Below are 14,463 nucleotides of genomic sequence, written 5' to 3' on the forward strand. Positions count from 1 at the left end.
TGCTTTGGAGAGATGGAGGAAAACACCATGCAGGGCTATAGCATTGCTCTCTACAGCTCTTTATGGTTCCCCTTCTCTCCCCAAGAAGTATATGTGGAGTTGGGAAGAGAAGCTGTTCTGTATTAATTCTTTTATCTTCTGTCTTCCCTGCGGACTGAGGAGGTGGTGGGGTTATTTCACACCATATTAAGTTAAGAAAGTCTCATTTACCATCAACTGAGTCCTGAAAGACAAGGCCAACATCTTACAAATAGTGTGTTGTGACATTGCCTGCTCTCCTTGCTGGTGGTACCAATTCCAACTCTTTTTTTTTTTTCCACTCTCAGTGTGAGTCACCATCTGGTCCCACCCTTGCATAACAAGCTGGATGACTTACAATGCCAAAACGAGACTTGTTGCTATGTTTTGGGATCTGGGAGGGAGTCCCCACCACCACCATACTCCCATATCATAGCATTAGCATATTTCTACACAGAGCTTCTGGGCTTTACTTGCTTTGACAGTATCCTAATTTCAGCAGGAAGCCCTGTTTGTGTTGCATCCTGGGCAAGATGCGCTGTGATGGGTGGATGAGAAAAAGAATTTTGGGTGTGTAGCACTTCCCTGTTGGGTAGATGGATGATACCTGTTCAGTTTGTATGGCTCCTGTGGTCTCTTTTTTTCTACTCCCTGAATAGCAGAGAGCCACTGGGGGAATGCTGCTTTACAGAGGGAGTTACTGAGCAGGCCAGAAGAAACTGGGGGAAATGTTGCTATAAGGAATGTGAAATCTCTGCTGCATCTAACTTTTTTTGATATCTTTCAACCCATATGCCTGTGGTACTGGAGGTTTCACCTTTGCAACTTCATTTTGTCATCATGTTTCTGCCTCATTGTTCTGACCACATCAAAGTGTTGCCTCATTAGAGGGGGAAGCCCTGTGGCAGACTTCTGCAAAGCTTAGGAGGGAATGAGGACGCAAACTTCCCATGCTTAACTGGTAAACTGTTCAGATATGGCAGAGCTTTTAACTATATCAGCTCTTTTTTACAGATGTGATTTGAAAGCAACAGGCTAAGAATAATCTTCTTCCATAATCTTCTTCCATGTCCAGAACAGATGAAAGGAGTATTTTTTTGTTGTTCTCATACTGTCAGATGTTTGACTCCACCTCAACATTTAACCAAGATTTAGGGAAGGAAGCAGTGTCCTTCTCTTACAGTAGCTAGATGGTGAGAACTTTATTCCATTCAGCTTGGAATCACTCAAACTTACATAGTCTCTGTTTTTCATTGCAGATAGCTGCTGCTCTATGGTGGTATTATGTCTCTAAAGGAATCGAGTATTTGGATACAGTATTCTTCATCCTGAGGAAGAAATTTAACCAAATTAGTTTCCTTCATGTCTATCACCATTTCACCATGTTCACCTTGTGGTGGATTGGTATTAAGTGGGTTGCAGGTGGACAAGGTGAGTTCCCTTCCTCTCATATGCTTTTGACTGGACAGAAGGGAGAATTATTATTGTTTGGGAGCAGCAGAAGAAAATGTTATAGACTTGACTTAATAATATACAAAACTGTTTATTAATGCATACGGCCTCCTTCTGTGGGAAACATGGGGGAGGAAAAGATAACAGGGCAATAGTCTAATGAATTGCAAAACTTCTTTTCTTTTCCTCATGGGCATCAGTTGCAAGCCTGAAGTTCTGCCTTCGAAAGTATCTGTATCTGTGGGAAACAGAAAGATGTATGCATCTTGCTTAACTTGAATTTTTGCAGATACAGAGAGCTGCAAAATCTAATTATGGGCCACATTCTATGTGCAAATTTAATGAAGACAATGGAGATGTTATTTTGGCATTGTATATGAGTTTGAGGTTTGTTTTTATTTTTATTGAGAGGCAAATATAAAATTCTAAAACCTTCCCTTGGAGGTGAGCCAATAAATCTGTCAATTCACTTTTAAAACCTATTCATAATGACACAAGTCTAAATTCATTATCAGCCTTTTTTCCCCTTGCTTCTTTTCTAAAGCCTCCATCAAATCATTTTATTTTTGTTTATTTTACTTGCCACACCCTTCATTGCCAACATTGTACTCTTGTTCCTATTGTTCAGCCTTATCTCAAATTAAAAGCTCTGCAGAGCTGAGGGTACAGGGAAAATGCCCTCTTTCCTTTGATGTGTGCTATATTAGTAAACACAAAATACCATATTATGAACACCAAACTAATATTTTAGGTTTGGTGTTTTGTTTTTGGTTTTTTTGAACCACACTAACACTTAATGCATGGGTGGTTTATGCTCCCATTTACTATAGGTATTTAGTACTGAGTGGCCACTTACATTGCAAGGAAGAAATATGTAAATTCAGTGTCTCTTGACTGCCTTTCAATTTCTCTCACATAATATGCAGGAAGCAGGTCATTCAACCAGATGTTTAATGATCTTTATTTGCAACCACACCTATAAAATAAAATAATTGGAGACTGGATGGTTACTTGTAGTCTTGCTTAGAAATTCCCTGGATATCTCAGAAGGCCCACTCCCTTGTTGCCTTTTCAGAATTTTCCTGCTAAATATCTGCAGTTTTTAATGCAACAGTTACAAGCATTTCCAAATTTCTTTCAAGCTTTATGTTCTAGCACTGCCTCTTAGTTTCTAGAGCCTGCAAAAGGAAAAGCAGCAGTTGCTTTTCTTCATTTATGTAGCAGCACTGCATAAATGCGGATAGATCTGTGTTCTTCTATTTTCTAGTTGATAGCACATTGCTTACATAGACAGGTCTATTATAAACTAGACCCTATTACAGCAACTGGTCCAGACCACACGGGCATCTGAGCTGTTTGATGTCTGCAGCTGTTGTCTGTATTGCCCTAATCTTATACATTAGAGCATTTTTGAGCCTCTCTGTCAGTGTAAGAATACTTTAACAAAATATAATGTGTTTCTGTTAAATGGCTGCTAATCTTGACAAAGCAAAGAGATCTTAATGCAAATGAAACTGTCAACATGCATCTAACTTGGATCATTCTGGAAAATGTTATACTATACACTGACACATTTAAGAATGCTGGATATTTTAAATCATAAATAAAGAAACGAATGATTATTAATTTAGACAAAGTCACCTGGCAATGCCTTAAAGTTTTTATAAACATGAGTCAAGTCATGCTTCGTATGGGCTTTTTTTGCCCTATTTAATCAGACTTCCATGTGAGTTTCTTGACTTCTTGCTGAAAAGTGAACCTTTTGCATTTAAATACAGTTTAAAAGATTCAAATTCAGAGCATGGTACTTTATACTTTAAATTGTCAAATAAAGCTTTTGATAATTCTTCAGAAAAACATTCACAGTTATACTACAACAACTAATGTGGAATAGATGTCACTTATGTTTGTTAAACAAAAGTCTTATAAAAAGCTTTGGCTCTCAAACCACGACACTAGTTACACTGAAGTGTGACATACTACTTGCATTAACATTTGTTTGTGTCAGCACATGTTGACAGCCAGGTCTGTATTATACTATTCAATATTTTGGAGATGGAATCCTGACATGTCCTGTGTTTTGTAATTTTTCCTATTAAAAATAATGATACAAGTAATACTAGAAAAGAATCCTCTTTTCCAAAATGACATGATGGTCTTCCCTTCTGTTCCTGGACAGCTTTTTTTGGAGCTCAAATGAATGCGTTTATTCATGTCATTATGTACATGTATTATGGATTGGCAGCTTGTGGCCCTAAATTTCAGAAATACCTGTGGTGGAAACGATATTTGACCATATTGCAATTGGTAAGTAATTCTCCTCCTTTTGGGATAAAAAGTGTTGCCTCTGTGTGGATTTGCATTTGCAGAGCTTTGGATCAGATGCTACTCCTTACAAAAGTTCTCTGTCTGACACTCCTCAATTAGAGTACTTCTTGGAGATGGAAGCATTTATTCAGCTTTGAAAAAACATATGCAGCATATATAAGGGTTGTGTGCGTTAAAGTCTTATGCTTCCTTGCTGGTTGTTTCAACTGAATAACAAAAGCACATTCAAAATAGAGAAAATTCAGATTGCTCATTATCTTCTCATTGTCCTGTTTCTGAGAGCTGATGCCAGATATTACAATAAATGTGATGCTCCTGGTCAAGCATAAATGTGTCTGCATGAATGTGACAGGCAAATACAGCTTTCCTACCACCTCCCATTTCAGCTGTTTTCATTACTTAATGAATTGGTATAAATTGATGTGCTCAGACCAACAGAATACATCCAGACGTTTTTGATTCTATATTTTCTGTCTTTCAGGTGCAGTTCCATGTGACTATTGGCCACACAGCCATGTCTATTTATATTGATTGTCCTTTCCCTAAATGGATGCACTGGGGTGTCATTTTCTATGCTATCACCTTCATTTTCCTGTTTGGTAACTTCTATTATCGGACATATAAGCTGCCCAAGGAACCTGTAAAGAATGGCAAAATAGCAAATGGTGCTGTTGCAAATGGAGTAAGCAAACCAGAAAATAATGCTGTGGTGGAAAATGGAAAAAAGCAGAAAAAGGGAAAAGCAAAAGGAGAGTAACTTGATCCAGGCCTTAACCATTGTTGGCAGTGAGGAACCTCCAGTTTGGTTTATAAAAGGAAGAAAAAAACACTATCTGTACCAATTAACCTTAGGTTACTGAAGAGCTAGAACACAGATATTTTCATTATTTATGAAGATTGTTTTAAGAACAACACTAAAGTTGAATTTCTATTGTAATTATGTAATTATCATGCATATGGTCTCTGTGTAAACTTGTAGACTGCTGGTGTTGGTGAATGTAAGGAAGAATTGCAGTTGATTCCATGTTTAGCAGTCCAAAAGTTATTACTACCATTGATACAGGCAGTTTTGTTGGCACCCACATTTCTTGGGGGGTGGGGGGGAGGGAAAGGAAGTAGCATTTGAATACTTGTGCTTTCTTTCCAGAAAATTATTAAATTTCAAATTATGACGTATTATCTAATCAGAATGTGCAACTTTTCTTCTCCTCCTTGGAGAGTACCTTCAGACAAAATATGTGCTGTCAGAACAGTGTTTGACTTTTCAGACATTACTTGATTTAATTGAGTATCTGTTACAGTTTGGTTTTTGTTTTATTTTTCTTGTGTGGAAATATACCTACCTCTTCATCTGCTGAAAAGAATATTGAGCATTAAATAACTGGTTTCTGAAATATGGAGTCCTCTAATCTAAATATCCGTTAGTACTAATTCAGGAGAGTGTGTGTTTCCCTGTGGGAGTAAAAGGGATTTTTGGTGGTATCCTTTGATCAAGTCATCATTTCAGTGTAAACTGAAATTTTGGAGTGGTACTTTTAGTAGAGCCAAGTCAAGAGTACATTTTAAGAATGTGTAAATATGAACAAATATATTGGTTGAAGCAAGCAGTAAAAATAGGCTTGCTGCTTGTTGTCTGTGACCTGCATTAAATCTGTGGCACTGACTCAAAATATTCAAAATGGTAAGATAATGCTATGGTGGAGAGAAAACAGCATGTAATTCTATTTAGAAATGTGTGCATGAGTAGTCATGCTAACTACAAGACCAACCATCACTTTATTGGGAGAGAGAATTGGGTTTAAAAGTACTAAATACAGCAAACATAAAACCTGGAAAACGTTGCTATTGCTTGATACCTGTCAAAACTCTATTTGTTAGACACTTGCCGGCAAAGTATTGCTGATAGACAGGCCACCATTGTAAGTCAAAACTGCTAAAATAAGTAGAAACTTTTAGATGGATTTTCATTTACATATTACATAAAGGACTTTTTACCATTCCTTTTGTGAAGAAAATAGGGAAAGATTTATACACCTTCTGAATAATGTGATTACTAAGAGATACATTTTGAGCTGCTTAGCATGCAATGAGTAGAAGATGGGTGGAATTAGAAACTATATCCTGAATTACTGTGTTCCTTGGCCATCACTGCAAGAGCTGCATTGTTACTGTCCAAATGCATTCCCCCCCCAGCTCTGGTCAAAAACATATCCAGAGGTAGCAACAAACGTGTATCTGGCAAGTGGCACCACTGGTGCAGAAAGAGTACACGGAACTGTGAGTATAAAGTGAGTGACACGTTAATAGGTTTTTATATCGCAATCATCCAGTGACTGCTTATAATATGCAAGCAGGTCACATATTCTGGTTCTCAGGTTTGTCTTGTTTCTATTTTTTAAAAAAATCTAAACCCAGAAAACAGGTCCTAGGAAAAAGAGTTTTGGATATAGTCTGTTGTATTAAAAAATAATTCCTAATGCTGGAGTTGGTTCAGCTGGGAGGTGGTTCATCCCTAATCACCACCACTTTGGATTTTTGGGCAGAATGTAGAATTGTGAAAAACTGTCTCTGCTGAACTCAAATGCATGTGACCATTAAGTTTCTTATCTGCTGTGTCTTCTGATTCTTGCAGCCTTTGTAATGATGCTTTTTGCATTTGCATAACTGCATATTTGCGTGGTGTGGCATGGGGAAGAGGGATGGGGATCTACCCTTCCTTCTTGGACAGATGCCACTACCCTTAACCAAGCCAAAATGCTGGCTGTGTAACTTTGGCTCAGTAACTTTGGAGTAGCTAAAGGAGTAAATAACTAAGAGCAGATTTACAGCACACCTGCTACTCCAAGGTAGTGACTGGTGTGAATGCAGTTATCCTGCTGTAATTTCAAGGTTGTTTACCCCACTTTGATTAAAAGGTAGCTTCTTTCTATTTGCCATGGGATGTGGGCAGCTAACTTCAAAGTCTGTATCATTCCTTGAATTGTGTTAGATTGGTTGTTTGCTCTGTCATTCATTCAACAAGCCAGATCAGCTAAACTGATACTCTTAGTGTGATCTAGCTCTGAAACAGCATATGGGGAGTATTCCAGTACAGGTTCAATTGTGTCTTTGCTACACTTTCTGACTAATTCTTAAGAATTATGTCTTGCATGATGGTAAATATTTAAATAACTGAAAGTCAAAAATTTTTCTCCTTCATTATGCATGGAAGGGAATTAAAGTTGATTGGAACTTGAACATTGTTGACAGAACTTGAGTAGAAATCTACTATCAAATTCTGGGGTAATCATTAAATTCTAAAAAAACATGAAAAACTCATTGTGAGAATGCATGTGTACATACACATCATGTTGTCTGGCCCTGTGCATAAAACTGGTTTGAGAGATTGCCATTTCATGGGGGAAAAAACCCCAGTTATAAAATTACTGGAACACTGCTGTTTTGAGGACATCTTTTGCAGTATGACTTTCCTAGGTCTATTTATATTTGATTGTTCATGTAATTCAAGTCCCATTGCAATCTTGAATATAATGGCCTTATTAAATGTGCATTTTTGTAGGCATGACCTTGAGTGCAATATTTCTGTTTCTGACTATGCAGCCAGACTCACAGAATACAGGGCTCAACTTGTACAGCTTTTTTTTTTCAAAATATAGGCAATAATGCACATGTGAAATACTGACAGATCCATTAGAGTCATCTTTGAATCTAAGGAAGCTTAAAATTTTGCTATGAAAGTATGTATAAATGTGTATTTTCTATACACAGTTCTGAAATTCAAATTATACAATCTTTTGCAGTAGAATTATTCTTTACAGGGTTATTGGGGTTTTGTTCTTCTAAATCTTTCAATTTATTGAAAAATTAAATTCAAACAATTAGAAACTTCTCTTTTTTTGCCAACGAATGTTAATTTTTTGCTAAGAGTTCTGAAGTTCTTGGACCAGAGTCTCTAATTATTTGATGCCATATAAGTAATACCATTTCATCTAGCCTCATCTCTAGCAGTGACAGTTGTTGGATTATTTAGCACTTTTTCAGTGTAAAATTAAATACAAATTATCTATACATGTGTGTATATATGTGTACACATACATAGTGTATGTGTGTGTGTATATATGTATGGGTTCTTAGCAGATTCTTTCAATATGTGAAGTAAATTATATTTCTTGAATGTGAATTTGGCAGGAGCTAATAGAATGATTCCTAGCTCCAGCAGGAAAATGAAGCAGTTTTCTTTCCACAGATCCAATATCAGTCTTGCAAACATAAATAGTATTTGTCAGTTATTCTAGATATAGGATGGCAGACAAGACAGAGCCATTTCTACCAATGTAATAAATATTTTGAGGCATCAGTTGTAGATTCTGAGGGGAGAGATCTCAACTTAACGTAGCTGAGGAATTATGCTGTATTATGGTAGGGATCATTTTAGTATGAGTAACTTGCTCCAGGTGAGTCTTTGAAATCATTGCAATCATATTCTCTGTTTGACAGAAAACTTCTAAAAATAAATCATAGAGTCATAAAACCATTTAGGTTGGAGAAGACCATTAAGATGACTGAGTCCAACTATTAAACAAATGTTTCCCTGTAAGTTCAGAAGCGTGGCCTATTTGATTACAGGACCATCAGTTACTTCCAGCTCGCATCAGGAGAAAAAGGTGAAGGCAAAATGAAAATGCTGCACATTTTTTCAGGTTAACCTAAAGGGCACATTTCTTCAGAGTAAACACTTGAACTGCATGTGCTGGGAAGGGAGGTAAGAAAGTACAAATAGCTTTTGTGATGCAAGATCTCAGTCCTAAAATAGCTTACAAGCACTGGCTATCTCTTAAAAACTTGAATAAAACTGTTCATGGTGCATAAAGCATGAAGCTAATGTGGGCTGAGATGTATTTCAGTCAAAATTGAAGAGAATGGGGAGCTAATTAACTATCTGGATAGTGTATTTATCTTGGTTAGAAACACAGACTAATCTAATTTGATACCTAAAGCAAGACACCCATTTGACATCTCATTGCACTGCAGTCTGATGCCCCTTTGCTAATGCAAGCAGAGGGAGCTCCATGGAAATGAGTGGGTTGGTTCCCATTTACCTCAGCAGAGTGTGCTGAGCACTAAAGAGCAGAGAAAATACTTGTTTTCTGCCAATATCCCAGGAGGATTGAGGGAAATGTATGGTTCAGGGTGCTGCTTTTGCATAAGGTGTTCATGCTTTTGTAAACATTAAAAATAAATATTACTTTTTTCATGCTGTTTGAGTTTGGTTTTATACATTCTGCAGTATGTTCTTCTGTGTCCCATCTTGCCTCAGGATTCCTGCTAATTTTAGTGTTGTGCAGATTGTGTGATGTAATCTGTTTTATAACCCAGGACTTTGAGAAAACCATTTTTTTGTGACACATCCTCCTCTTTTAAGGTTACAGGAACTTCCTAAATTTGCATATTATCCCCAAATAATAGTAGAGTGACTTTGAAATCACCCTTAGGGAACTAACTGAAAATAGGATGCCCACTTAAAACAAACAAAAAAATCCCCTAAGTTTCCTTATTTGGTCTTGGAATTGTTAACAATTAGGAATACAATTAGCCATGAAGTTTAGCATTTGCTGGACACTGTGTGGTGTTAATGAAGTCTCTCATCCCAGGGAATCTGGAGCACTTTTGGCATTGGATGCAATTTGTGGTTACATGTGCTGGGTACAGTAAGTTCCTTCATTGTCTGCCAAGTATGATCTCTGTAATCAGCCTTATAATATCAAGTTGCACCTGTGTTGCACTCCTAGAACCTCAGTGCAAATAGCTACTCCAGATGTCAAGTAGTAGAGAATCAGGCCTGCCATCATAGCAAAATATGGTGTGGTCAATTATGTCTTGCACAATTCTCAGCTATTGCTTCAATCCACTGCTTGCATCCTCCCTGGAATCAGAAAATACACTGTGTTCAGAACAAGATTTGTCCTTTAGATGATTGACATGTGCTGGGGTAGGCTCTCTCTGCAGGCATCCTTCTCACAACTCTATTCCCCGCCAGTAATAAAAATAATTTTAACATGTTCAAATCAGATTTATTGGATTATTGGATAGAATGGACTGGATCCTCTGAACTTCAATGTTCTTTTTTTATCACTTGCTTCTTAACATCTGGGAAGTTGGGGTTTGGTGGGGGAAGGGTTTTATTACCTGTTCTCTTGCTCAGCTCAAAGCACTGAATGTGGGTGAACGTGGGCTACTCAGACACACACATGGAGCATATACTCAAAGGCAGCTATGAAGGCAGTTCCTCTATGGACTAGTGCCTTTCAGTGTCTTTTTTTATGCTTGGGACTTCTAGGTCACCTGGAAGTGACCTAGGATGAATGTAGGCACACTTTTCTGTTGGCTGCCTGACATGTCAGTGACATCACATTTGACTTAATTACAAAGATACTTATTGATGGGTAAGTTTATGTCTCTTGATCATCCAGGGCCTGATTAGTGCACCTATAAAACAGAGCTAGCAGTTCCTGCCAGAGCACCACACAGCCAGTGCTGCTTTTGGGGGAAAAGCTGTTTGCATTTTCATTCAGTAGGTGGGAATCGATGCAAGCTCATATGGCATCACTGCTATCTGTCAAATCAATCAGGTAGGGTTTAGTCTGCTAAACAAAAAGAAATCTTTGATTTTTGAAATTATTCAAAGTGTTTTCTGTCCTCCTTATCTTTAGAGACCTATTGTTCTTGCAGTTGAATAACCTTAATTTTTTTGACGAGAAAACCACTGTTATGGTAGTATTTTTTGGAGTTTATGTGTGTTTATGGGAGAAAACTAGAGAAATACAAGAAACAACTTGGGCCAAAAGCTGGAGAACATGAGGTAATTGCTCCTCTAGTTTTTGCTGTTGCCCCTAGATGTTGCAGGAGTTAAATGACTGTAGCTGTTACTGTTGTGTACTCATTACAGATGCTGTAAGTACTCTCTGAAGTACATGAAAATTTGCTTTGTCTTAAATGACACTTGAGAGTGATTTATCTAACTACAAATGCTTGGAGTGAAAGTAATTACGAACATCATGCTCCTGCATTGGCAGGACTCACTCTGTATTTTCTAATTGATAATCTTCAGAGCTTCTGAGTAGCTTCTTGCAGTAACACAAAGTCCTAAAAAAGCTGAAAATTGATGTATAACTGCTAAAAATTTTTTTTTGCAGAGCTTCTGCTGCTGCTTTCTTTTTTGTGCATGTGTCTTCAGGTCAGGTGCTTGCTTACTAAATTATTCCAGAGTGGGATGTATGTCATAGGAAGATCTTATAGTATCTGCAAGTAAGTAAAATGTTGAAATAAACTTTGAGGTGTTTTACAATCAAGGGCTTCAAGTCCTTGGCATCATTTGGTACTCTGGGTGCACCTCAAATGCTGCTCTTGGGCACAGGGTACTGCAGCCTGGGTCTACCCAGCCTGATAGGAATTTTCCTTACTGAACAACAGATTCTCACCTGGAAATTGGTGTCTGACCTGGTTTCCACACAATTGGCAGATGGCACTGAAGAAGTCCCTGGGCCAATGAGGAATGGGGTTTTTTTTGTTGTTGTTCTACCTATTCTCAAAACATCAAATTTGGCAGGGGGTGTCGGAACATTTTCTGCTGACAGCATGAGGTACAGAGTTGCAGAAAATGTGTCCCTGGATGCAGTACTTGTAAAGAGCCTAGAATACTTTTCAGCTCTTAGTTTCTTGACATAAACCAAACATGTTGGAAATGCTTCAATTAAATAGGAAAAACCACCACATTGTTGGGATTTACTCAGAAAATGAGATTTTTAGGTAATAGGTAGCTCTTTACTGAAAAATTCCCCTTTTTTCCTCTTTGCCTACTTCAATCACTTCCTCTGTGCATGTCTTTTTGCTGTGCTAGAGTGGCTCCTTGGGTGAAGACTGTAATGTGTTCAGAGAATAGTTTACTGCTGTGATTTGTCACTGGGGCATGTGAACTGTCTTTTCATGCAGTCTGAAATGCCAAACAGCAGCTGCACATTCTGAGTAGTAACAATATCTTTCATTTAATGATCCCAAAACTGGGTGTTCTGGATACAAGAAACTAATAGAAGGGACAGTTTTTATTAAATTATGTCTTCCTGCTTAGCAAATATGGGGCTACAAGGACAAACTCCAGTTTCGTATTCTATGATATGGAGGCACACTGTGCATTCATAACCAGAGCTTTGGCTGTGAGAAACAGAGAGTTTGCTGTGCTACAAAATCACCTTGTTAGAGATTTTATACTGAGCTCTTCTGTGATGGCAATTTAATAAATATCAGATTTTTATATAAATCTGACTTTTGGGTATTTATGCTTTAAAGTCAGGTAAGTTTTCTTGTAGAGGTAAAATCCCTCATTGTGAGTTTAGATGCTTTTTGGTATTCTCTAGGTGAAGTTTCACTTATTTCAGTGAGAATTTCACCAAGGGCAGTCCATGATGCTAACAGAATTTATTAATTTAATTACCATCTAGACTTCACATTGCACACTAGGAAAGTTGGAGTATAATAAAAAAATAAGGACCAAAACCTTTAATTTTTTTCCACCTTTTTTTTCACTTTTTTTTTTGGTAGTTGTTGTTTTGGTTTCATTAGTTTTGGGGTTTGTTTGTTTGTTTGTTTGTTTGGGGTTTTTTTGAAGACTTTACAATGAAGGTATAATTACTTTAGTAAAATACTAGAAGTGGCAACATATTTTGAACTTACACAGTGTTGCCTGAGAAAGCTCCCCTTTGTGCTGCAGACCAGTGCATGGGTGACTTTTTTCTGGCTTTATGGCACTTTATTAAGTCTGGTTTTGATAAGGGGTGAGATATGAGACTTGTACGTGCAATGCTTGTAACTCAAACTCTCCTTAATGTCTCTAGTTGCACCAGCACTGTGGAATCCCCTGTAGTACCATCTTAATAAGCACTTGGCATAAATTGTCTGTCTCACAAGTCTATAAAATCTCTTGGATCTAGGAGGTGTTGTCTGAAGCCCATTGAAAGCTACAGAGGGATTGATTTACTAAAATCCTTGAGCTGAACAATTTCAATTTCAAATTAAGAATTTGTAATTTGTAATTTTGTAATTTTTAAAAATGTAATTTTTTTATACTCAGACCCACAGGGTGCCTTTCAAAATACATTTCAGCACGTTTTTGGCAGTGAAACAATTTTTCATTCTCTCAAACACCTTGAGTTGACTCTGGTCCAGCCACTGGCTACCAGGGAGCAGCACTGGACTCTCTGCAATTCAGGGCAAGTATTAGAAGATGGCTGCTGAGCTCAGTAGGAGATGCACTAAGTAGAAGGAATCTATTTACTTTGTAATGTGTTTTGTTAGGAATTTTAACTGACTGGAGAATAAGTGGGTATTTTCATCTGACAAAAATATTCTTGATACTTTCTTCACGTTACCTCTTGATGCGTGTTTTCATGGGGAGTAGAAACGTGCTCTAGGAACAGAGATGCACAAAGCATTAGCGGTCTACTTGCTTTTGCATTGCAAAGATGCTGAAAACAATATGATGCTTCAGCCTGACAAAGAATTTGAGATTCTGTTCTCAATTTAATTTTTGGCGTAGCAATTTTGGCAGCATGACATCTTGAGGCAATGTAATTCTTTGTTTGTGAAAACAGCAGCAGAATTCTGTGCAGTGCCTCCTTCACTGAGCAAATTTCCCATTATAAGCATAATGCCAGACACCAAGATTAGTTCTCAACATCATTGTGACCTGGTGAGCAGTCCATTCTGGATCTAAATTAGAAATTTAAAAGGATTCCATAATCTGCCACAAAGTCAATATAGTTAACAGCTTTTTTTCAGCACAGTTACTAGGCCAGGACATAGAAATTATTAGCTGCCAAAGCTATGTTTAGGAACTAAGAATTCAGAAATATAAATGAAAAAAAATCAACAGATTGTTTGTGTTCTATTTCCTGATTTAAGTAAGTTTTAAAAGTCAGTTCATTCGATACAACTTTGTCATGTCTTTCTTCAGCATTTAGGAATAAGTTAAAAAAAAGACAAATCCCTGAGCTCTGCTCATTGACGATATTACTTACTGTTCTTTTTGTGCCCTCTTCTTTTTCAATAGCTAAAGCAACTGAATTAAGAAATGTCCTCATTTTTGCTTATTAATGCTATTTATATTAAGAAAATAAGTATCAGGTTTTTAATTCCCTGCTGGAGCTTGTTTCTCTTTGATGCTTAGACAAAGTAGCCATTACAGTAGTGAAGAATGCTTTAGAGGAGAGATTGATGATACACTCAATCAGAGGTGAGGGTGGGCTAATTAACTATATTTCTTAATTTATTTTTTCAGCTGTTATAATGCAATCTGAATGTTTATGCAAGAATTTCAGGTCTTGAAACTGGAAATTCCATAGCAAAAGGAGCATTTTATATTGGCAAGGAGGAATTAATCCACTCCCAGTGGTATGGCCCTGCTGTCCTATGAAAGTTGAAAGAATAAGAAATCATAAATCATAACAATACTCAGCCCTGAACCACTTTTAAAATTTCAAGATTCTCATGAGTGGTCAGTCCTATTTCTTGGGTCTGGTGTACCTTTGAGGACTTATGGGATTGACTGAGGAGCAATTTAAATATGTAAATAAATAAAAATAGCAGATGTTGAATATCTGTTCCAGGTGATTT

The 14,463-nt window shown here is 37.3% G+C and overlaps 1 protein-coding gene across 2 annotated transcripts in view; it reads left to right on the forward strand.

The window, feature by feature from the left end:
* ELOVL4 (ELOVL fatty acid elongase 4) overlaps positions 1 to 9,052 on the forward strand; it is a 37,369-nt gene extending 28,317 nt beyond the window's left edge. For both annotated transcript variants that reach the window (XM_059468706.1, XM_059468707.1), the window contains exons 4-6: positions 1,278 to 1,449; positions 3,650 to 3,777; positions 4,280 to 9,052. In XM_059468706.1, coding sequence (XP_059324689.1) covers positions 1,278 to 1,449; positions 3,650 to 3,777; positions 4,280 to 4,555 — 576 coding nt within the window. In that variant the 3' untranslated portion in view covers positions 4,556 to 9,052. The remainder of the gene's footprint in view (positions 1 to 1,277; positions 1,450 to 3,649; positions 3,778 to 4,279) is intronic.
* Positions 9,053 to 14,463: the final 5,411 nt, after the last annotated feature.

The sequence above is a fragment of the Ammospiza nelsoni genome, chromosome 3 (assembly GCF_027579445.1).
Source record: "Ammospiza nelsoni isolate bAmmNel1 chromosome 3, bAmmNel1.pri, whole genome shotgun sequence".
Taxonomy (NCBI): Eukaryota; Metazoa; Chordata; class Aves; order Passeriformes; family Passerellidae; genus Ammospiza; species Ammospiza nelsoni.